General features: G+C 33.6%; 1 protein-coding gene across 1 annotated transcript in view; it reads left to right on the top strand.

Annotated features, from left to right (window-relative positions):
• SNTG1 (syntrophin gamma 1) overlaps nt 1–24904 on the top strand; it is a 164557-nt gene that overhangs the window by 80896 nt on the left and 58757 nt on the right. Inside the window, exon 12 of the mRNA XM_042840046.1 lies at nt 20756–20794. Within this exon, the coding sequence (XP_042695980.1) occupies nt 20756–20794 (39 nt within the window). The remainder of the gene's footprint in view (nt 1–20755; nt 20795–24904) is intronic.

Below are 24904 nucleotides of genomic sequence, written 5' to 3'. Positions count from 1 at the left end.
TTTGGGAATTCATCCTCCCAACTCGATATATGTCACTCTTGTCTATTGCTTTCAAATTTTTATATAGTGAGTGCTATGGTATTTCTTTACCGCTTTCTTTTGCCATCATTTCCTTGGAAGACACTGCGCTGATTGCTGATTTATATTTCTTACCTTGACTTTTACACTTGACAGAGAAGTAGCAACAAGAACTTCAGCAGACAGAAATGACAGGTAGCTGAGTAAAGGTTGCCAAGCAGTAAGTGAAAAAAAAAGAGTTTTAAATTTAGCTTGGGAATGCCCAGAAGATCTTGCAAGAATTATTACCCGATAACTTGACAACATTCCATCACTTTCTGTGTAAATCTTGCAAAATACCATGTGTCTGTGAAATTAATAAGGCACACATGTGCTACAGATTGAAATATGGTGATAACACAAAAACAGTAGAATTAATAGGTCTACAAAATTAGTATCTGATTCTGGGCATGCCATGCTTTCCTGAACATAAGACTCTATTTTGAACAGTTTCAAAATTTCTGTTGAACTATTCGATCATATGCTTAAAACATAATGCCTAATAAAAAGAAACTGCTTCTAAGATCACAAGCTAATTTGTCCTAATCTTCACCAGAGACAGGAGAACAGTAATAACTTATTAAACATCTATATAATTCTGAAGTTTGGATTGTAAGGTCTGAAGTAAGGATTGTATAGGTTATTAGAGGGGAGAAAATAAACACAAAGCAGGAAAAAGAATACAGTTAGGTTAATATGATCTGTTCTGCTTGTGGGAATAGTTAAATATCATAGGACTACATTCAGTGTTTAGTAAGATTTTTAATGATGTTGATACTATGTGTGTCTTTTTTTTTGTTGTTGTTGTTGAATCGTTAAGAGCATACTGTGGAATGCTATTTTTTGTGTATAAATCAGTGTCAATTATATGAAATGAACAGATTTCACATTTCAGTTTTTTTGTTTGAAATACCATGGGTGACCATCAGGATGCTTTGATGTAAGTCATTTTGGAGTTTTCAGGAATTTTAATCTCTTAACTGTCCTGTGTGTATTGCAGTAACAGTGAGCTTTTTGCTGATTACTAAGCTATGCATTTTAGGAGCAAATCAAGAAAGATGAGTATTAGCAGCAAACCTCATCTAGTGGTATATTCTGTAGTAGTGCAAAAGGTAAACACTGTCTTCTAGAGTTTAAGGCCTTTTGCAATGAAGAAAAAATGAATTGAAAAGTGTAAGAAGTCTTCAGAAGAGTCTTAATATATTTGCTTTTTGCTGAAATTGAATGAATTACACAAGCAAATTGGATGGTATCTGTTAAAATGTATAATGATCTGTTTCCTAAGCAATATTATGGATTCAGATGTTTATAGATTTCTGAAACTTTGTTTCATTGTTTTGCATTCCATTCCAGACTTTGTAAAAGAAATCACAGAGCTTTTTACTCCAGTGTTGATATGTAGGTCTCCATAGGAATGTTTAAAACTCTGAACTGGATGCTTTTGTATCATAACATTGTCATATATCTGTAGTTTTCATATGTAGGTCTCTTGAGGCACATTGGTATAAGTAAATAAATGTAGTCAGATCAAATTTACATAAACTGTTTCCTATTTTTTCTACCCTTTAAAAGATAAATGTTTCCACTTCGATATCTAGAAACACTTAAGTTTCTATGTCATTTTTATGAAGTATTACATATGGCCTTGTATTCACAAAAAATTTGTGGAGTTTGCTGCATGTCTTATTTGAGTAACTGTTTCTTTTTTATGTGGTATATCCTCTTGGATGTACTGACTTAGCTGCAAAGAAGGACAGGTTTTTCCAAACTTTCTTGCTGTTGCTCCTGTGTATTTCATCTATATCTTAATAACATAACTTGAATTTGAAGGTTATTGTCTAGAATGTCATAAGTCAAGAGAAAAATGCGAGGAAAGAATGGTAGTTAAATCTGTTTTTATAACTTGTGCAAGTTTTAGCATTTCCCAGAATAGTCACCTTATCTGGGAAACCTGTAACACAGAACTTCTGCCTTCATGACTGGAACCTTTATTATTACACATTCTGATTATGGTAATATCACCCATCATTCAGATATGGAGCTTTTGCTTGAAATATACATTGTAAACTGTAATTAGTCATGATAGCTTTGAAATGAAATTGTCTTTTTATACTAAATTTCTTCCAAGTATGCAAACCTTTTTAATAATGTAATTCTGGTTTCACTGAACACATTATCACTAGTCTTGAAGCAGTCAATAAAAATGTAACCATCTCTGTCACAAATTGCCATTTATATATCTCTAATTTAAGAGTAATATCCTTTAAAACAAACAAACAAAAAATCAAATAATCTGTGAACTGAACTATAATTTACTTCTTACATGTAAACCTTAAAAAAAAAGCCACACAATACTGATGCAGAGAGAATATTTTCTCAGCTTTATCTTCATAATGTTGTCACATAGCAAAGAATCCATACATTTTCTCCAATTCGTTCAGTTTCATATGGATTCAAACTAAAAATGATAGTCTTGCATTGGTACTTAGATAAAAGCAAAACATCAGAATATATGATTTGCTCTTTATGTAGAATTTATTTGAAACTCTGAAGTTATCTCCCTCTTTTCTTTAGCATCATTATTATTGAAAGCTTAAGTTGGCACTCTATAATAAAGTCTGTGCTCTGGTTACCAGACAGTTTAGAGAGTTGTTTTGACATCCAACCGTGGTAAAGTATAGAAAGGAACCTGTAATTAAGAAAAACTGAAATTTTCTTCGTTGGTTTAAAGGGACAAAGAAAGGATGACAAGAATAAAAGAAGTAGGACTAGTCTGACTGGGAATGCAGGTAAGCCACTTGGGTTTTTACAGAGAGGCAGCATGTGGAAAAAGAAAGTACTCGCTAAAAGTTGCCCTTTCCTGCCAAAATGCCAAGCTGCCCTTTCAGTAACAGCTGGAGACCTCCATCTATTTTACCTTTTTTTTTTTTTTTGTACTACATACTGTTCAATATTCCACAATTGGTTTATTGTAAGTGAGAGTGCGTTGGAAGAGGCTACTGAATCACAAACTGTTGTTGATAAAACTGCAACTGGGAACTGGGAGGCTAAGCAATAGTATAGAATAGTATCCAATCCTCTTTGTATCTATTCTTTTTGCTATCTAAAACATAAATATCATTATTTTAAAGTGGTTAGCTTGTTTTCACACCTGTTTCCTCTTATCATTAGGTAATGTTTATTAAAATATCATTAGATAGTTTTAAAAGATGGTTACATCTACAGCTTTGCCTTTCTTCCACAACAAATTAAAAAAGGAAAAAAAAAAAAAAAAAAAGAAGAAGAAGAATTAAAGGAAACTGAATGCATTCAAAGAGCCATAGCACACCTTAGGGTATATACGTTATTAGTAGATTAGTGTGTTGAAAATATTTTCTCCATTTGGTTGTCTTGCTTCATAAAGTGCCATAGACATCCAGCGCGCTCTGGTAGCACATAGCTTATATTTGCCTGAGGAAGAGAAGGACTCAGGACACAGGGGAGTGTGGTAAGAAACAGGGATTTAGTCATTATAGCTTCAAGAGATTGGGGGAAAAAGGTCTAGCTGATGGGAAAATAAGCAAAACTACAGATGACGTATAAGCAGAAAGTCCTGCATGGGAAATGTGCCTGAGATTGCACTTGTGACTTATACATCAACATAATGAGTTACGAAAGTCTGTTTCAAGTTTTGTATCTCCTAATAATACTCTATGTAGCAGTTGTGGCAGTTGTCTGTGAGCAAAGTCTGAAACTATAGGCATGCTGATGGCTTGTGTAGGCAATGATCCAATTGTAAGGTTTTGTTTTGTCCATTTGTTTATTTCAGAAAATGAGATAATTACTTATTTGAGAGAATGTCACTGAGATCATGAAATTAGGCATGAAAAATTTAGGATGTAGTATCTTGGTTTCTTCTTACTGTGTAATGCGTGGCACTCCAACTTACCACACTGGAAAGTGAATTATTCATTTCCTTGTGGGATTTCTACCTTTTAAAACTCTTTTGGTAATGATCATATGCAACTTTTCTGTTGTTGTTGTTTTGGGGTTTTTTTAATTGTTTCAATTTTTAAAAAACATTTTAAAGTTTTAGAATTGTGTTTTCCTCATTTTACCAATCACTATAACTTTGGACTATACTAAGAAGTAAAACAGGGATCCCAGAGATGCAGCACTCTTCATAGAAACCTGAATTATAATCAGTTATTTCATCTTGGGAGAGAGGGAAATAAAGAAGTAAACTGCTTTAATGTTACATGTGTGTTACATATATATATGTTCGTATATACAGAAATCCTAGAATCAGAGAATGGTTTGGGTTGAAAGATACCTTTAAGATCCTCTAGCTGCAACTACCCAGCTATAGGCAGGGACACCTCCCTCTAGACCAAGTTGCTCAAAGCCCCGCACAGCCTGGCCTTGAATGCTTCCAGGGAGGGGGAATTCACAGCCTCCCTGGGCAACCTGTTCCAGTGTCTCACCACCATCACGGTAAAATATGTACATGGAGCTTAAGATTTTAAAATATTAAAAAAGAAAAAGGTAACGAATCTACAAAACATATTTTAATGCTTTATTTCTTAATGAAATCAAAACCTGTTATACTCTGCTACATAGAATAATGTCTCCCCTATATTTGATTAATATAAAAATGACTATGCATTTTTATATTCAATGCAGGTAGCCAGTTCTTTATTCCCCAGTTTTGCTTTTTTAATGAGAAAATTGTAACTTATGCCTGGGTAATCTGTCAAGAGAGTGCTTCATGACAGAAGTGTACATACGGGATCTCCAGTTTTAGATAGGAAAACTAGTCCCTAGTCTTTAGATATAGAGAATGAGGAAATAATAAAATACTTCTGGAAATATGACAACTGGGTAGTTAAACAATGCCTTAAACATTTCATCTGTCCCCTCTTACAGTTCACTTTCATGAAATATAACATAAAATACATCTGAGGAAGCGCTTGATGCCCATTAGAAACCCTGCACTTAGTTTTAGCTGTATTAACAAGGAGATGATATGAAGTCAAAGCACATGTACAGTTTAATTCTTTAACAAGATATATTGCATTTTTTATCATAAGGCTACTTTTCAAATGCCAAAAGAGAAAATGTTTTTCTAATTGCTAATAGATAATTTACTACTCATCCAGCATGATGCATTGAAACCACATAAAGAATCAGTAAAAAGTATTTTTGTAGCCCATTGTGTCAACAATAGAGTGGCCAGTCAAGCAACGTGATAGAACAGTTATTTTTAGGTCAAACTGTTTAGAGATAGGTTTGAGTATATTCAACTAAACTATGTAGAGGTGATTTATTTGCACATTTTATATGCTTCCAGTTTGTACAGAAAATGATTTTTTTGTAAGGTAAATTATCATGCAAACTTATGACAGTTTTCTCCACAGCAGAATATGTTACTTCTGTCTAGCAGAAAATACTGTTTTAATTGTGTTTACATCCTGAGGTAATTTTGCAAGGTAATAAAATAGATGAAATACTTCCAAGAGCATGTCATCATGCTGGAGGATCTCACATAATTCAGGATACTTAAAGGAATTTTATCAGGTCGTCTTTTCTGCTGTTGGAAATCCTGCAAAGTAATCTCATTTTTTACTAATCAGATAAAAATATAGGAATTCCATATAATTCAGATAAATTAAATGGTCTCAGAAATACTATGCCTTTTTTCCTGTAAAGGCAAGATCCTCTCTACCTGAACTGGCTACATAGTCTATAGGTAGAAAAAAAAGTCATTAAGATGTAAAGAAAGTGAACCAGTCCTCTTGACTTAGGCACTTACTTCTTTCCCATTAACTATATAAAGAATGCAGATGTCTCCAGAGGATAATTCAATCTCCTTAAATTAAGTAGCTACCTCTTCCACTTCTAATAGGAAGTGGCAAGAGGATACTTTAACGTAATAGCCTACAGGTTGGAAGAATCACCCTTACATGAAAGAAAGGAGCTTTCTGAGTTTCTTGGCCTGCAATGCTGATGCTGTCTCACCCTTGGCCAAAGTACTTCTAGATGCAGCGCATGGCTAAGGCTCCAGTCCCCTTTCCATACAATGTTCTCTTGGCTATCCATTGAGCCACATGTAAAATTTGTACCTATGCCATTTAGCAAAAATCAAGGGTTGTCTTTCTAGAACAAGATTCTCAGTCAGGCTCTCTTGAGTAGGAGTATTGCTTAAGTACAGCGCATGTACTAATCTAAGCCTTCAACCTAAGAATGAAATGTCTGCTGTCATTGATGGGTACTCTAATATTGCTAATCATGACCAAAATGATCAGACATGTGATTCCCTGTATTATAGCAATGCTTTTGCTTTTGCAGATTTTTTTAGCCAAACTCATTTTGCAAATATCATTAATAGTGCAAAGTCTCAAAATGGCATACAGGCAGGACGAGAGAAGTAAGTGCAAACTTCTTCAGTCATGTTTGCTATGAAAGAAGAAGCAGAAAAGTCAGGCTTCAGATAGATGCCTTCAGTTGAGCAACTGAGGATTTTCTATGTTTGTGAATGTCATGTAAGCCTGCCTTACTTTTTTCAGATCTTCTCTGTCTTAGGCTTTTCATTGCAATTCACAAAAGTTTTAAGAATAAGAAAAGTTTTGATCTCTTTCTGAGATCAAGTTAAAAATGCTTCCCTGACATGCATGGGAGATGTACCCCACTATTTTGGAGTACCAAGGCTTCCTAATTTATAGCGTACTTATTACTGCAGAACAGCACACTGCTTTGGGAAAGCCAGATTTTTGCAAAAGTTTGCCTTTCCTTATAAGCAAGACTCAGTCATTGCTGAATAGAGCATAACTGAAAATATTAATTTTGTTTTTCCTGATTTACTTTCTATTCATTGCGGTTGCTGCTTGCCCCACCCCTGTACAGGTGCAGAGACTGGGAAAATGCAAGTTTCACTGGGAATTTTTAGATATGTGTGCTTAATTATATAGCAATTTACAGCTGCTGTGCAGAACTCCTAATATCTATTTTAATGATTTAGTAATTCTACTCGAAAAGAAGAAAATACTTCTTTTCTCATATGTGGTACATATTCATTTCACTAATGTTAATCTTGTTCTGTTCATAAAAAAAAAAAAAAAAAGAAAAGAAAAGAAATACTAAGGCTCATAATGTCTTAGTTAAGATGTTCTTATAGGTAAAATAATCATAAATCAAAGAAATTAAAAAAAAAAAAAAAGGAGACAGGTAGATGTGGGATTGGGAAGAGATTTAGAGAAAGGAGTATGACTGTGATCACACATTTGTTAAGATATCACAACTTTGGCTGCACAGTGTAGCTCTGGGGCTCAGCTAGTTTTATGTTGGACAATGTCTGTTCTCCAGATGATACCCAACATATAAACTCTTATTAATTTATATAAGCTATCTGTAAGGGACCATGAGGATATGAGTGAATTCCTCCTTGCTCAGTTACTCATAAACAGTAAACAGTTTTTAGAGTATAGGTGGGTACATAGATAGGTAGATATAAGTAGACAGAAATACATACATGGATGGTTTTTTTTGTTGTTTGTTTGTTTGTTTTTGTTTTTTCAAATTTTCAGTAAAGAATCACCACTACCCAAAGGTCAGCCATATCTGAAAACCAAGATGGCATAATTCATAAATATTGGAATGCTGGAGCCTGACAAGGGTAGTGCTGCTTGCCTCCCTGCCCACTGGCTAGGCTGCCTCAGGCTTAAGAATTTCTATCAAGTGAGTCTGTGGCAGTACTGCACTCCGGGAAAGATAAATGGAAGATCCTGGCATGTGGAATAGATGATTAAAACATCAAGGACTCAAAATGGCAAAATAATCCATATTCTCTTTAGAATGAAGAATTAATGAAAAGTTTAATCCTCCCAACTTTTAGTAAGTTGATTTTATTGGAAAATGTCTGCTGACAGGTGTCTACCTGTTTTACTCTTTACTTTTTTTTACTGTACTAATTTTATTAGTAATCTGTGCTGAGTATTCTGAAATGCCACAAAGGTTTTTCTCCTCATGAGTTTTTCTGAGATACTTCAGATGTCTGCAGAGGTACTCTTGAAGTTTCTTATTATGAGGAGAAATGCAAATGCAAATAAGAAATAAATCTTCAAAGAAATTAGGATAATAATTAATAGATTTCATAAAACTGAGCAATGCCTACATAGATGTTTGAACTTTTAGCAGTGAGATTTGTCATTCAGTTCTACACACTTGTATACAACACAGTCATCAAAAGGTGTGAATGTATTTTATTATTTGTTTTGTTCTTTGCAATGCTGAACCCTACTCATGAAAATATATTTTAATAACATATGCATTCTTTTCAAATGTTGATCTTGTAGCATAGGAATATTTTGAAGGAATTTTAATTTTGCCATCATATGTAGGTTGTTTCAGAGGAAAAAATATGTCCTTAGGCTAGCACGTTCCATGTGGAGTTGTGGAGCTAAACTTTCTCTTTCAGCTCCCCTTTAAATAATTGGTAAATTGTAGTCTGCGTGCATGCTTCATATCAGAATTGTTTTGATTTAGCATTAGATTAACATAAACGGATCTTAATATCACTGTATAAGTATAATCTATAAATTTTAAAATACTATTTCAAAATTCTAAAAGTTGCTTTTTAGAATCTGTTTCAAACTGATTGTTTTTTAAGTTATGTGCCTAAAGAGATAGTATAACTTTGTTGTCATCTCCATCAATCTCACTGAAAGCAATGAAATATTTGTGAAATATACCTGCACCCTAATTAAAATAGCTACTCTTGCTGCAGCATGAGGGAGATTAGTACATTCCTTTGCCAAACAGTAACCATAAATAGCATTTTCATTGAAAAAACGTAATGAGCAAAAGTCAGAAAATTATAGTATGCAATTTGCATAAAAAGGGAATAGTCCGTGGACTCAGCAAATAGAACTCCCTAGGGCTTGCAGATGGTTCTACCAGTAAATTAAGTTGCTATTCACTTAGCTGGTTAGGTTGTAGGTCAAACCTAGCTTGAAGCAATTATAGCTGACAGACCTCTCTTTAGTCTTTTGATGCAAAACTCATTTCTCATTACCTTTGTAAATTCATAGAACAAATCACAGTTTCCACATTATTCTTAAAACTTCTTTCAACCCTAAAATGAATCTCACAAAACTTACCACTCACTCTTGGTTATAATACCATTCCTTCTTTATACTGGAATGATTTAAAAGGCAGACTAATTCATGGCCAAGTCATCAGCAAATATTAGAAAAGAATTGACTTGCAGCATTACTGATCTTTTTATCTCAAATGGCAATGTCATTTTTATCTGTTTAGAACAATTGCAAATCCAAGGTGTGTTTTTTAATTCTTTGTTTGAATAGATGACAAACCATTAGCTCTGAAACAAAAAGCTTTCAGCTTGAAATTTTTGTGTCTTCTTCTCTAGTCACTAAAAGACAAGGAAAGTTGATAGTAATAGTGGAATTATTTTCAATACAAAACTCTTCCATCAGTCTGTCTGCAGTTGAAGAGTTCTTTCTGTCAGTTATCCCTGTTGTCTTGTTTGCTGCTACCAATGGAGTGTTATCACTGATAAAGATTTGGTTTTTTTACATTTTCACATGTGAATATTTGTATTATCCGAAATCACTAAATAGTCTTATTTTTTGTAAGCGGAATCCATACCTCACTAGTCTACTGGGAGAAAATGCAAGAATGAATGTCTTGGCTAAATGATGAATATCTTCATTAACCTAATACACGAGAAAGAAAGAGTAGAGAATTAACTGGTTAATAAGCTAATTATATAAATAAGTTAATATAAGTTAAGTTAATAATTAATAAATAAGTTAATAATAATCAAAGAGGTGGTAGCACTACATGAGATTTCCTCTAAAGGAAAGCAGCAAGTGTGAAAAGAAATAGTTTTGGCATACACTAGCATTAAAAGAGAGGGCAAGGAAAGGGCTGGTTCACAACATACTGAAAATAAGATTATTGCTAGATAATGTAAAGACAGTCAAAGTATTTAATGCTCTTTTGTATCAGAAGTTACTCAAGATGTAAATTGTCCATTTTGTACATAATACATATTACATTGTATGTGTAAATTGTTGTAATCAGATGACTGTGACCATTCATAAGTGTGACAGTCTAGGATAAAATTGGGATGGGCTAGAGATCAAACAGGGAAGAAATTGTATGTTAATGAGAAGAGTTCTAGGTAAACATATTCTTTATGATTCAAGCTAGAACAAATATGAACATATTTTAGGAATTAAAATCTTTTTATCCTGTTTACATTAGACTAAAGCTGCAAAGGATTGAAATTGAAATTCAAAATCAATTTCTGAGTACAGAAATTTTCTAGATCAAATAAATATCAAAGTAGATACAGTAGATCCTGTATGTCTTAGAACACACAATGAAGACAGATTCTGGGATAAAGGCTGTCTTTATGTAGTGCTGACTTCATTAATATGTTTTCAGTTGTGTATAGCTTGAGAGAAAATCTTTTGCAATTTGTATTGTGAGTATTAATACCCACATAATGACTCCTAAGTATATTTAGCAGTCATAATAAAAGAGTAATTCTGTATTTTATACATGAATTTTTGCCTTCATTCAGCTCTGGGATTATTTTTTTCATTCTGGGTTTTATGATTTTGCTCTCGCGATCAGCTTATTCTTTATGAATAGGGATGAATGATATTAGTTAGATATTCACTTTGTTTGCTCTAAACTTTCCAAATAATGTGCCATTGTGGTATATATTAAGTGTTGTTATAATAATGTGAAATTTCTGCAGCCACATCTCACACTATTTACTATGGCAGTAAATAACAATGTAACCACACAATTTTACTCATGGAACATTAGCCATTTTCCTTGCAGCTTGGCATACGCATTTCATGTACTGTAATTTGTAGCTTTGTCATTATCATCATGGACTGTTATATTATACCTTCGCTGAATAATTTGTATCCTGTATTTTAACTATAATGTGGTAGTAAACCTGTGTGTCACATTTTCTTTTCTCTCAGCAAAGTTAATGTCCATAGTTGTTGACTAAAACTTCAGTACAGTAACAAGAGAAAATTTGTTCTAAAAAAAAATATTTAATTTATTCCAGTAACTTGTTTTCAGTGTCATAAGGATGATTCCTCCTTTAATAGTACGTTTTATTGTTGGTCCACCGATATCTTGAAAAGGTGAAATGGTGCTTACATTTATTAACTTATGAAATCAGCTTTTCATTTGGACTACAAGAAGTATTGATATTGCAAAAAAAATCTATACTTTCAACTACACAATCTCTTTTACAGCAGAAATGTAATTAGTGAGATGCTGTTCTGAAATCTGTGGAGACAGATGCACTTTGAATGAAAGATTTTAAAAATGTATCTTGAACTTTATAGATCATGTGACAATTCTCACTCCTGCACAAATATGTCATTTTTAAATGGATTAGAAAATTGTCTTGCTTTTTTTCACTTTTCTGTTCTCTGCTGGGGGGGGGGGGGGGGGGAAGTGATTTTAAAAGATCACATTTATCTTAATATAATGCACTGAAATCCAATAAACGTTCATAGTATTTGCATAGGTAAGCCTGAAATCAACATTAAGGTAAAACTTACCTTTAAATTTTATTGTGTTATCTTCTGAAGTGCTCGTAGTTGTTCTTAATTGTAAGAAGCTGATAATTCTCAAGAGGACGAGGATAATTCTTTTGACTTTTAATTATTCAAAATTACTCCTATCTAAGGATTATAAGGTCATATCCAAGAAAGAAAATATATACCATCAATTTCTACTATGATAATTTAACATTACTTTGTCAAAACTCATATAGTTTTCAAATGTAGTTAAGTTTTTAATAGGCTTCTTAAAAATAAATAAATAAATAGTAGTCTGAACTCAAATTGTGTGATTGTGAGAAATATGGGTTTCCCCCATATTTCAAGTACTGCATCCTTTTTGGTACTTTGACAAATTCTACCCATTGGCCTGCCTTTCAGTTATAATCTGACAGATTGAAAATGACCATATTGCTCAGTATTTGAACATAACTCTTCAGAAACACCAGAAAATGCTTCAGAGTCCCAATATTGCATCATATTTTATGATAACGTTTGAATTCTTGAATTCTAATGGGGAGAAATTGGAGTTTAGTAGGAGCAACTGCGTAATTTAGAAGTGAACTGAATTCAGGATTTCTCAAGCAAATGGCTCTGTAACTTTTTGAGAGAAAGAGGTCTGATTTTTCCTAAAAAAAAACAAATTAAATTAAAACAGTGCAGTGATTTTATTGCAAAAGTTTCTCGTTGAAAAACAGCTCAGAGTATAGTTTAACACAATATAGATTTAGTGAATAAAGCAAATGTGGAGTACAGTGGGTCTTCATGTGAGTAAAAATGATTGTTTACATGGGTTGATAGTAATAGGACAAGGGAAATGGTTTTAAACTAAGACAGGGGAGGTTTAAGTTAGGTATCAGGAGGAAGTTTTTCATTCAGAGGGTGGTAACACACTGGAACAGGCTGCCCAAGGAGGTTGTGGATGCCCCATCCCTGGAGGCATTCAAGGCCAGGCTGGATGTGGCTCTGGGCAGCCTGGTCTGGTGGTTGGTGACCCTGCACATAGCAGGGGGGTTGGAGCTAGAAGATGATCACTGTGGTCCTTTTCAACCCAGGCCATTTTATGACCCTACGATAAAGGAGTGACTAACTAGAAGCATTTTACAAAATGTTTTTAAAATAAAAATAAGTATTTATGCAGTTTCAAGTGAAATTTCAAGTGATTATTTGAGATGAATTGTGAGTTTTCAGAACAAATGAAGCACTATAGATACAAGGCTTTTATAGCTATCTTACAGTCACATAGTAAAACATTTCATTATTTATTTCCTATCAAACTTAGAATTTATATTAATATCTAGTTCATTATCACTTGAACCTAATGTCTCAACAACTCTTTCGTATTATGTCAAACAAATTATTTAAATAGCATAGTGGCAAATAATCTGACTTTAGCTGACTTGCAAACAGATTATTAGCTGGTGCTGTCAGCCAAATTGTTTCTGAAATATTGCTTTTCTTCCTGAAAGTTCCAAGAGAATATAAGTGTGTAATTCCTTTAGACAAAAAAGTCCAATAAAGATCTTCTTATGTATATGAGTATATTTTTTAATCCAGTCAAACTACAGTAATCTGAACCTTGGGATGGTAATGGGGTGATGGAAGATATAGTAACTATAAAGACTACAGAAAACTTCTTCAGCTTCCTTACTTCTGGTAATGGTATTTGTTCATTGGCAGCTGAGAGATTTATTTAAGTTAGCCTACAGGAGTACATTTGGAACTATATGCTATGATATAAGTATTAACACTATTTTAAAAATCACAATTTACATTTCTGTAGGGCATTAGGTTCTGTCAGGAGGGTTAATTTTATCATGTTATATATAGTCGTATAAAATTCCCCATTTCTTCTGCTGTTCTACTGTCTACTTTGTTGTATAAAAAGACAGATTGGGAACTGTGAACGTTATCTCTGCAAAAGTGAGAAATAAAGCAAATCTTGGCAAACTCTAAACTCTTTAGGGTCAAGGTCAGAAGCCTGCTGATAGATCTCAGTCTCAAGAGTGAGAACAAACCAGATTTAGCTGCAGAATTCAACAAACTGCCCATCATTCACTTTTAATCAAGTAATATTACTTGTCAGGAGGAATTTAAAGGCATGCAGCCATGTGACTAAATAAATGAGCAACTCAAAAGATATGAATAAGGACTTTGGGGGGAAAAGGGCAGGAGGAAATTAATGAGATTCAGTGTGCTGTATACAGAGCAAACTGTTAGAAGATAAATCCAGTTATCCAGTATTTTTCCTTGTACCATCTACTAGTAGTGGATGTAGAAACTGGACATAGGAACCAAAGCTACAGTTGTCCCAGTCCAAATGTTTAAAGTGGGTTTCTAGAAGTTATGTTTTGCATTTCTCATTACAAAGAAGTCTGAGGAAAGCAAGATGTCTCAACTGGAGCATACATTCTACTGAAATGTCTACTTGCAGGTCTTCTTGAGGGGGAAACTGTTCCTTCTAGGCAGTGATTTAATACATTGCTGCCTCATAGTAACTAAAGATACAAGCCTAATGACAGAAACAATAAAAAATTAAATGAAAATGTGGCAGGCTGGAGAGATTGTGAGATCAACGATTTCCCTTCCCACGAAGAAGTGATGTATTAATCATTGGTGATTAAAAATTCTGTCTAGTGACTGAACCAAACATTGTAGGAAGCCTTTTGTCTACCAATGGCTTAAATCTCAGAGATGTCAATAAAGCCATCTAGCCAAAAGAATATTAACTGAGGCAACTCATTCATGACATGCATGACCTAATTTCAGTGTGACTATAAGAAGATCAGAAGTGACTGAGACTTTTGGTGGTTGGTGGACAGAGATCAGAAGCTGTTGTAATGTGCTAGCAAATTCTCCTGATCATGCAGGAAAAAATGTATTGTGGCAACCAAAGAGGACGGTAGTATGAACTTGCAAGTAAGGGGTGAGGTGGAACTGTTTGGCCTGAATAAATGAATAATGTTTCAACTGGAAAAAAAGCTACACAAAGAGAACACAGTTTCTTTGTTTCTGTGATGCATTACATGAGAAGTAGTGAATGTGATTCTCATGCAGTGCAACCAGAAATAGGCTGTTTAGGTATTAAAAAAACTTTCCACGCTCAGTGGAGCAGTATTTAATAATAGATTGACTCATAAGGCATTGAGAGTACCATCATTACAGGGCTTTATAAACTGCTCAACAGTTTGATCTATTGAGTTCAGTCATGTTTCTATTATTTTGTATCACCAGCAGCATTAACTTATTCATTGTCAGTGCTTGTAACTGCATTCAGAAATATTAGGATAAGATAAATTATTTAACTTATGTTTATCCTCATTTGTTTGGAATTCTGTGAAAACTGAAAGTAAATACCGTATCTTATTTATTGTTATATCTAACTGTTACTTCGTAATAAAATTGTAAGTGAAAAGTAAAATTGAAATGGGAGTTGTACATTTTATTTAACTTCCACAAAAAATCAGAAAGTGTGAAATCTGGTGTTTTATATCAGAAGATATATGTAAGATTATTTCCTGACAGTATAACAGTCTGGTTTCTGCTGGGTGAATAATACGCTGTTGGTTATAGAAGCAGTTTCACAGAATGGTTTGGATGTGTTGGAAGGGATCTTTATCCAGTTGTAAACCCCTACCATGGGCAAAGATACCTCCCATTAGATCAGGTTGCTCAAATCTCCATCCAGTCCAGCCTTGAACATCTCCAAGGATGGGGCATTCACAGCTTCTCTGGAAAACACGTTCTAGTCCCTCATCACGAATTTCTTCCTTATAACCAGTCTAAATCTACTCTTTTGTTTAAACCTCTATCCCTTCTGCCATCATTACGTGCCCTGTAAAAACTCTCTTTTCATCTTTCTTATAGGCCCCTATTAGATAGTGAAAAGCTGTAATAAGGTCTCCGTGAAGCCTTGTCTTCTCCAGGGTGAACAATCCCAGTAATAACTGAAGTAACAGCTGGTGGACAGAGGGGCCAAGAGATGCAGTTCTGATAATCAGCTGTCTAAACCCATCACTGTTAAATGCGAGTTTCTTCACCTCAAGATCTGTTACACTATATGCCATACGCATTCCTTTTTATATTTGATTTTGTCTTTCATGACTTCACTCCATTATTAGCTGACTTCACTCCATTATTAGCTGACATGAATTACTGAATTTATAACATAAATACAAATGACAAAAAATGATCCTTGTTAGTTCCTATATGTATATTGCTTGTTGTTTATCATCCCAGTTTCACAACAAGCACAAATAATTTTATGTATTAAATATACAGTGATCTGGTTTACTACATTTACTCATGAAAACCCATATATTCTTTTTGAAAAAAATTACTCCAAGTCCAGAATCCTTTCTGACTGAATCAGTGACATATCTTAATCATATCTAGCACACTTACTAAATAATATTTTCTTCAACAGTATGCATATTCAAGTATTTTTCATGTCTTTTTGTATAGGCACCTGTACTGTCTTGATTTTGTGAAGAAGAATGATCCAATGTTTGCTTCACTGTGCTCTTATTTCAAGACCTAATTCTTTTCATTGCCTTAACCTGGTTCTTTTGACACGTGCATGTATATTGAAGCTCCAAGGTGTTGGCATTTTGAGGTCATGAAGAGTTCAGGATGTAACAGCTTCCTTTACATTTTGTCGTCTACTGAACCAGTCATTATGACCTGTTACTCCTACCATATTCTGAAGTTTAAATGTTATTTTGTGGTCTCTGTCAATGTAAATGTAAGTAAAGTATAACTTGGAGATGCCCAACAGAAATATATTTAACTATTTTTTGAGTAGTTATTTTACTCCATTTTTAATTTTTTTTTTTTTTTACTTTTCACATAGTTGATAATTCAGTAATTGTACTGCAATGAGCAGTCAGTATTATGAGATAAGTGACTGTTATCCAGTTGTATTTCATTATCAAAGTAATGTTTCCTGTATCTCCTTCTGGGTCATTTGTTTTAATAATTTTTTTGTTTTTATATTGTTCAAAATGCTTCTAATAAATCTTCAATAGGGAGACAGATGTTTTTTTTGCTTTCTCTTGGAACCGTTATAGCCTTTTTCCAGCATTGGCTTTTGATTGTTAGCAATGTTGCTTTAACAGCATGCTGTGCTGGTAGAGTTCAGTGCATCACTGAACCTGTCTTGATGTGGAAGCACATTAAACAGATGTGGTAATATGCATGTTTGGAATCATAGTTCAGATGGCCATTTTTCCTTTGATAGTGTTCTTATACACCATAAATTGATTATATGCTTAACATATTCTAGCTTTTTAATATGTAAGTATACTGCCTAACTATGCATCAGTGTAAGACCTCTATTAGGAATGATAATCAACTGGTCTGTATGTTTTTATGTTTTTGTTTTGGGGTTGTTTTTGTGGTTTTTTTTTTTTTGTTATTTTTTGAAGGGGGGCATCCCCACGTCATACTAATCATCCTGTGTGTGTAGCAATATTTAGCAAAGATCTGCATGTGTCAGCAGCTCATGAAATGTGCAAGTTTTTAGTTTATTTTATCCCACTGGCTAATGCAAGGATAGTCAGTACAAGAATTTAACAAACAAACTCATACAACTACAGAGCTACTTTCCAGATGAGACCTCAGCACCATCTGAGGTATTTTCTTCCTCTTATATATAGAATTCAAAGGAAACTTACAGTTTCCATATGGAAAGTTAATCCAGGGTTATTTACATACTAATACTGACCCAGAATAAAAATCCATCAAGTATCGTGTATAATGATAGCAAGAATTCAGTTATAATCGTTTTAGCCAGCTGCTACTTCAGGACTTTTGCCAGTCTGCTCATATGGGGCTTCCTGAATCATGCTTACTGTCTCTTAATTGCCCATTTACTCTTTTGTCCTCTTCCATTAATACAGGATCATCACAGAATGGATTCATGCTTTTTTTCCAACTTGCTCCAATTTGTAATGATCTTGCTGCCTGTTTGCAACCACTTAACATCCTACTGGCATGCACTTTCTTGTTGCATTAATGCATGAGAAAGTTATTGCATTTAATTAGCCATTAATGAATGCAAATCAGCAGTTATGAAATGCAAAAAAATTAAAGAAGGCTCCAAAGATTAAATTGTTTGGGGAAATCTATATATATGGCCAGCATAAATTAAAATAATAGAGGGTAATTTTTTAATGGAAAATTTGTGATGACGGAGGAAACCTACAAAGCTACATGACTTCTGTTGATTGGAAGGAAAAGATAGATCATATGTGAAAGTATGGGAAAATATTATTTACTATCTAAGTCAACAAAATACTGAGCAGGAGTTGGTTCACCCTTATTCTAGATGTGGTACAACAGTCTTAGTGGTTCCTATATGTAATAAAGAAGTCTCTGTCAGTTGCTCTGTCCTGACAGTAAACACTTACTGTACTGTTGCTTCTTCCAGAGGCCCATTTATGGTACCTGAGACCCACACTATCATTGCACATTTTTCCTCCTATCTCATTAGACCTATGAGTCCCTCATTTACAATATATTTTTTTTCAGGAAATAAGAAAATAAGATAAAAGGAAGCATAAGACATAGAAACTTTAAAAAAAAAAAAAAAAAAGTTTTTTTTTTTTTGTAAATTTAAATTGTTGAGAATTGGAAAAACCTGGAATCTGTGTCCTTAACTTAGAGTTTAGATAATACTACCCTTAAGAGTCCTTAACGACTGCATATGCTCACTGAAAGGCACCTTTCCTCATCATCTCATGAGGATCCTATGATTACATTGGAATGGCAAATTTCATTAAAATAAATGGGTAAAAAAGGTCAAACTCCCTAATAAATAGTGCCTTTTATATTGTACTTTAAAATTCTCTTATGGGAACCAAAAATAGTTATTGTAGTACTATTTGCTTAAAGAAAGTCTGAAATAGTAGCTCTCAGTGGAGTGAACAATTTAGTTCAGTTTCAACTGAATTTTAAAGCTTAAAACCCAGGTTTTGTCAGTTTCATCAGCTGCATTCCAGCAGAGGCAATGAGAATAGAACAAAAAAATCAATAGTATGTAGGGGACATTCTGCTAACTTTCTCCTTCTCTGGGATGAAGGCAGTTAAAAAATAAAAATAAAATACAAAATAAAATAATCGTGTACACCTAAAACCTCCTCACCCTTTTGAGGAGTGATATCTCCCACATAATTTCTTTGTTTCTTCTGCAGAGAGGAAGCTTTTGAACATTATCCATATGTGTTGATACCCAATGCACAAATTAACTGAATACGGCCATGATTAATTATTCTCTTTATCTCACTTCATATAAACTGTCTGTCCAGTACTTTTTATGGCTATGATATCCTGAAGCATTTGCCTGCTTGAGTTTTTGAAACGTATCTAGTCATAATTTCTGTATTTTTACCCCAATGAATTATACTTCAAATCATTATTTTAAGATAGCTTCTGCTATTATCTCTTCTCCATTTTTCATCTCTTACCAACATCACTTGCCTGCTTAGCAGTCTGAGGCAGATACTTGTTTTTGACCTCATCTCCTCTTCCCAGGTTTTGGTGATCACCAAATCTCAAACTACTTTTTCTGCAGCTTTCTTAGAATTTTCTTGCTAATCCACATTCCAGAGAGTTGAAGTTGAATAGAATTAAGCCCTTAGCACCTGTTTTGCTGAATATGAAGTAGACATAGGTATTTCTCGTTCACCTAAATACATCCTTCATAATGATTTCTGCAGTTTTCTTCAGAACAGAATGTTTAGTGGTTTCTACTCTTATACCTCAACTGATTTTGTATTGCTCTAGTTAAACAGATCGTTCTAATGGATATTCTCAGATTACCTGCCTACAAGGTTTTATTTAAAATATCTGCATATATCTCTGCAGTTTATCATACTGGTATTCTTTGTCAGTCCTCTGGAGAAAACAAGTGTTATTCATTCAGCATTAGTTACGTAGTGCATGTCCTGTTGTTGTGCTTAGTAATTTTACGATGAGTCAAGTAACATTATGGAAAACTGAAGAAGCATTTCTCTTTTAGATAATCTATCTCAAGTAACAAGAAAAAATTATTTTCTTATTTAATTTTTTTAAAAATGGAGATTCTTTTCTAAAATGATTCTTATTCTAAAAAGATGTTCTACCTTTATCTGAAGCAGTGTAAATGTTGCACTGCTCTGTTAGGGCTCAGTGGGCAACAGAATTCATTCCTTGATGATAATATCTTTAATTTTAATATGTACTTGAGTCGTTTACCCATAACTACCAAAACAATTGTGAAAAGTTGGCATAAAAGATCATAAAATTAAATATAGGAATGAAATATCTATAATGAATGCAGATAGTAAATATTCTAGGTTTGCTCAAAAAAATTTCAGGGCTTATTCTGAAAATAAAAGAACATTTTTATTCTTCTCCTAATGTCAAGAATGGGTATGTTCCACACTTAATTCTCCTGTTGGACACTTTTTAGTGAGATGGCTGGCAATGTTTATTTAGAGTGAATCAATCATCAATAGTGTAAATGCCAACTCCTTATGAGTCTTCAGTCTCAGATTAGGTTAGTAATAACATTTTAACTAGTGTATTTCTTATTGTTCTAAAGATAAAAATTGCTTGATTATCAAATTATAATTGTCAAAACTAAATTTGTACACTTGATTCTGCACCTAGTTTAGGAGTATAGAGTAAGTTATCTCATTTCAAATGCTCTTCCTGATCAATTTTCCATCTTTCTCTAAGGAAGAATATTTTCCTAAAGCCCAGCAACTTTGTGGAAGGTGATAAATTGACCTAAATAGCTTTTACTTAAATACTTCAGTTTAAATCACAGCTTCTGCTCAGAAAGTAGGGAAAGTATGTGATGTTGTAGAATTTAGAAAATAATTCAGCATATATTCTCCTTTCATATTTTCTGAAAAAGAGGAATTAGCCATGGAGTTACTACAAAATTGTCCCTTTATTCATATGATTTTCATCATTATCCTACAGTAGATTTTCTTTTTTTTTTTTCCTCCCACACATAATTTGGAAGGAAGTGTCTCACATGTCTCCAAATCTTAATGTGTTTTTTTTCTTTAACTGGCTGAGATATTAATCTATTTTTTCATTCATTTTTATAGATTAAAAAAATCAACAGGAATTTCCCCGTAAACCAGCAGGTAAGAAAAATAAAATTTGGGTATTTTCAGTCATAACTCTAATTTCATCTGTATTTAATTCTGTAGTAGCTGTGCATTGTCTTAGGTTAAAAAGTTTTGGTAAGTTTTCTTTAGAGAGTACCTTGCTGCTTTTTTTGTTTGTTTGTTTGTTTGTTTGTTTTCCTGATGTCAGTGTGATCAATTTGGTATGTTCACATTAAATAAGATCATGCTTAATCTTTTCAAGTTAAATGAAGATTAATGCATATATTCAAACTTAGTTTCGTCAGATTGCATGCCATTTTATTATAAAAGCAGGAAGGGAATTGCTATGCTTAACAGAATTATCCATTATTAATCAATGTTTGTCTAATATTTTTTAAATGTGAAAAGTCTCTTGTCTAAATGAAAGCATAAAAATGGATATAAATGGTTATGGGGCAGATCAGTAGGAAAATTTGGAACAAGCTGCATTATCTGATTGTCTCCAAGTTCACCCTTTGACAGTATCATGGTAGTGGAAGGCATGGCAGTGCCTTGAAATGCCAGTAGAATTCCTTGAACCGAGGTGTTTTCTTGCTAGCAGAATGACTGCTCTTCTCTAAAGCTAAGTATCGGGTATTTGGATCCTTGAGTCAAAGGGAAATGTTTAGATGGCTTGAAACTGAGAAACTGGATTTCTGTTCTCATCTTGTAGTTGCTAGAGATCAAATGAGAATGGAGAATAATCACGTCTCTGCATTAGGATCAACACATATTTAAGAAAACCATAAGAACAAAGCATGAACAAAAAAATTCAGTGTAAAGATGAGTACACTGTAAAGTGATGAGAGGGTCATTTGGAGCATAATCCCATACCATAGTAATGCCTTTAGGCTATGATATAGTATATGAGCAGTTGAAAATGTGCCTGTTTGGTAGTGGGCTACTTATCTCAGAGTACAAGTTTAGTAAATAAGATGAGGTAATTAAGTTTGCTTTTTTGTTGTGTGTCATAAATGTTACATAATGGGGATTTCTTTTTAAGTAATGGAGTAGTGGGAAACAGAAAAATTAGGTTCATTAGGAGGAGTAAATTGCCTCCATGTTGACCAAGAGAATTATGTACAGCACTGAGCTGCAAACTTGACTTCATGAAGATATATTTGAAGAATGAAAGTACTTTCACCTCACATTTCAGTCAAGATTATTTCTGAGTTACGTGTCTCTGGTCCAACTTCATTAGTATGGAATTTTACTAAGTGTAATTCACGTAGCAGGAATGGGCATTATTAGTTTCTTTGCTTCTTTCTTCTTCAGAAGGTCCGCAAATCATAATAAAATAATAACAAGTATTTATACGCCTTGTATAAAAAAAGTTAGAACAGATGAAACATAGTAAACAGACACATTTTTATTTGCACGTTTTTTAATTCTTTACAGTACAATTTTATATTACAATATTTAGATAATACAGATATATTTATTTCACTGTTGCTTCCTGTTGTTACCAAGAAGTTGTTTGCTACATTTAGCAATCAAAGTTAATTTTATTTAAGCATTTTCAGAACAATTTCTGTAATATCATCTGCTGGCAGTGACTAAGAAGTGCTCCTGTCTCAAAGGAGGGACAAAATACCTATTTAAGAAAACAACAACAACAAACACTTAACATTTCACTGTTACGATTTACTCTGAATTTGTATCCATGTTTTTATTAACTTCAAAAAAGTAAGGACAGTAAAATTATAAACAACAGTTATAATGTCCCACCAGACTATTATTCATTCAGAGTTATTTGCTGGTTTTGAACTCCTGACATATAGAGCATTTTATTTCTCTTCATTGGAATTCCAGTGTAAAGCAAAACTAACTTGCTTGGCTTGAGTAGCTTGCTATCCGCTGGATTGGCCTACAATTAATGCGTTCCTTTATCAGCATCAATCACTATCTTTGAAAAGAATTACTGTGAACCATTTCAAGGAAGTCAGCCAAAATGTCAAACTGAAAAGTAGGAGGCGGATCAGGAGATAAGGTCTCACTGTCCATCAAATACTGGAAAACATTTATTGATCCACAGATATCTTGAAACTTTAGGGACTATTTATTTTAAAACAGACTCCTGTTTGGGTTTATTTTATGTAGTTGCCTTTTGTTTTTAAATTGTAAGTGGAGGTAGGAAATAATACCCTATTTAACTTAAATTAGGAGAACTTACAGAGAAGAGTCACAAAAGAGTACGCAGACATACCATTAATTTCTGTCTTCTGATATGCAGCAGACATAAAAAATGTGCAGGGAAGCAACAGGCCTTTTTCTTTGATAAATCATTATATGTTTACTAGAATATTAATTATCATCTTGAATATCTTTATCATTGTGGCATTATTTTAATAAAAAAACAATTTTGTCTATGATTTTGAATTGCAATTTTTAACTTCTTTTAGGCAAGCACATAATGAACTTAAACTCTGAAACTGATCTGATTTGGATTTTATTTCATATTATTTCTTACAATATATTTTATCTAAATTAGTCCAAACTACAAGCACATTATCTTTCTTACTGTCCATCCTATGTATCTTCTTAGTAGGAAAGCAGTACCAGGACAAACTGCTGGATAAGATAGACATGGGAAAACCAGGGAACTGATTTTCCATTTACTGCGTTATAGCTGTGTTCACAAATGCAATAAATTGCCTCTTGCTTCTGTACTACAAAGACAAAAGCCACGCCTGAAGGCTTAAATACAATCAAAGAATCTACACAAAATGATCTTATTCTGTAATAAGTACATGACCTTAGGAAATACCTGCAATTAGTATAAATTGAACTGCTGTGTTCTTTTAGTTCTCAGATCTTTCTCATTACACCAACAAAAGTTTCAATATGTTCCCTCTTTCAAGATCTGAGCATTAACTCAACAAAGTATCCAAGTATCTTGGTTTAAATAGGTTATTTTCCATGGTTGCTGGAAATTCTATCTGCAGTCTCAGCGTAATGCTTAACTGTCATCATTAACTACCAAAAAATTGCCAGCTTCAGAGGGAAATAAAATAATTTTGTTTTAATAAAACGATCTTTCATAACATTGTTTTTAAAATTAATCTACTTTTGCTCTGTTAAACAAAGAAAGCAAAAATATTGTAGCGCTTAAAGTGTCATACAAATAAGGCAGAGATGCATATCTTCATATAACCCTTAGTTTTATTTTCTCAAAGTTACCAAACACTGTAGGCATCACTTTCAAAAGCAAAGAGCAAAAAGCAGTTTAATCCCATCTAAAAAGTATGTTTTATTTTCTAAGGAAGGATAAGTATCCTAATACTAGAAGTGCATTGGTATTGGATGTATGATGTGTGTGATGGATTGGATTGGATATGTATGATGATTTTTCCACATATATAACATACCAAAAGAGGGAGAATTCCTGCTCGTCTCTCACAGAGATTTTAAAAGATTTGCAGAATCATAGAATGGCCTGGGTTGAAAACGACCACAATGATCATCCAGTTTCAACCCCCCTGCTATATGCAGGGTCGCCAACCACCAGACCAGGCTTCCCAGAGCCAGAAAGAAGAGATTTCCCCTGAGGACAGCCAGCACTGTTGTTGGCTTAGGATTCCAGCTAATTGAAAAATCAGTGGCCATTTGGCTGGCCAGTTCAAATGGTTGCCTTTAAGACTGATAGCCGTTCAGAACTGCTTGATATCAGAAAAGGGAATGGTAGATGGGATAGTGTAACTTTGGCTTTACATTCAAATATTTCATTTTCATTCTCTTTTTTTAAAGCTTAGTTTGACTTACATGCTGTGTCTTCACCGGTGGTATTCATAAGGCTGCATACTTGGAAGAATAGTTGAGTATTTGTTTCTAGGAGGCAATATTCATGTTAAATTAACAGGAATGGCTTTCAGATTTGGAACACTGTCTGAGTTTCTTGTGGACTGCAAAGACAAATTATTTCACATAGGCTGCTACCCCTAGATGTCTTGTATTCTCCGGGAGGCTCACAACACTAGCTGAGAACAGAAAGATATCTCAGTGAACTGATGAAACTGAACTTAGAAACAAACATTAAAAGAACAATTTTAGACAAGCAATTAAAAATAAGTTTATGTTTCTTTTTCTAATGTAGCCCTTAGTGTACTC

This window comes from Centrocercus urophasianus, unplaced genomic scaffold, assembly GCF_019232065.1.
Source record: "Centrocercus urophasianus isolate 14NV4802_14NV808 unplaced genomic scaffold, USGS_Curo_1.0 seq_11, whole genome shotgun sequence".
In the NCBI taxonomy this organism is placed as follows: Eukaryota; Metazoa; Chordata; class Aves; order Galliformes; family Phasianidae; genus Centrocercus; species Centrocercus urophasianus.
This window is presented reverse-complemented; position numbering and strand designations above follow the sequence as displayed.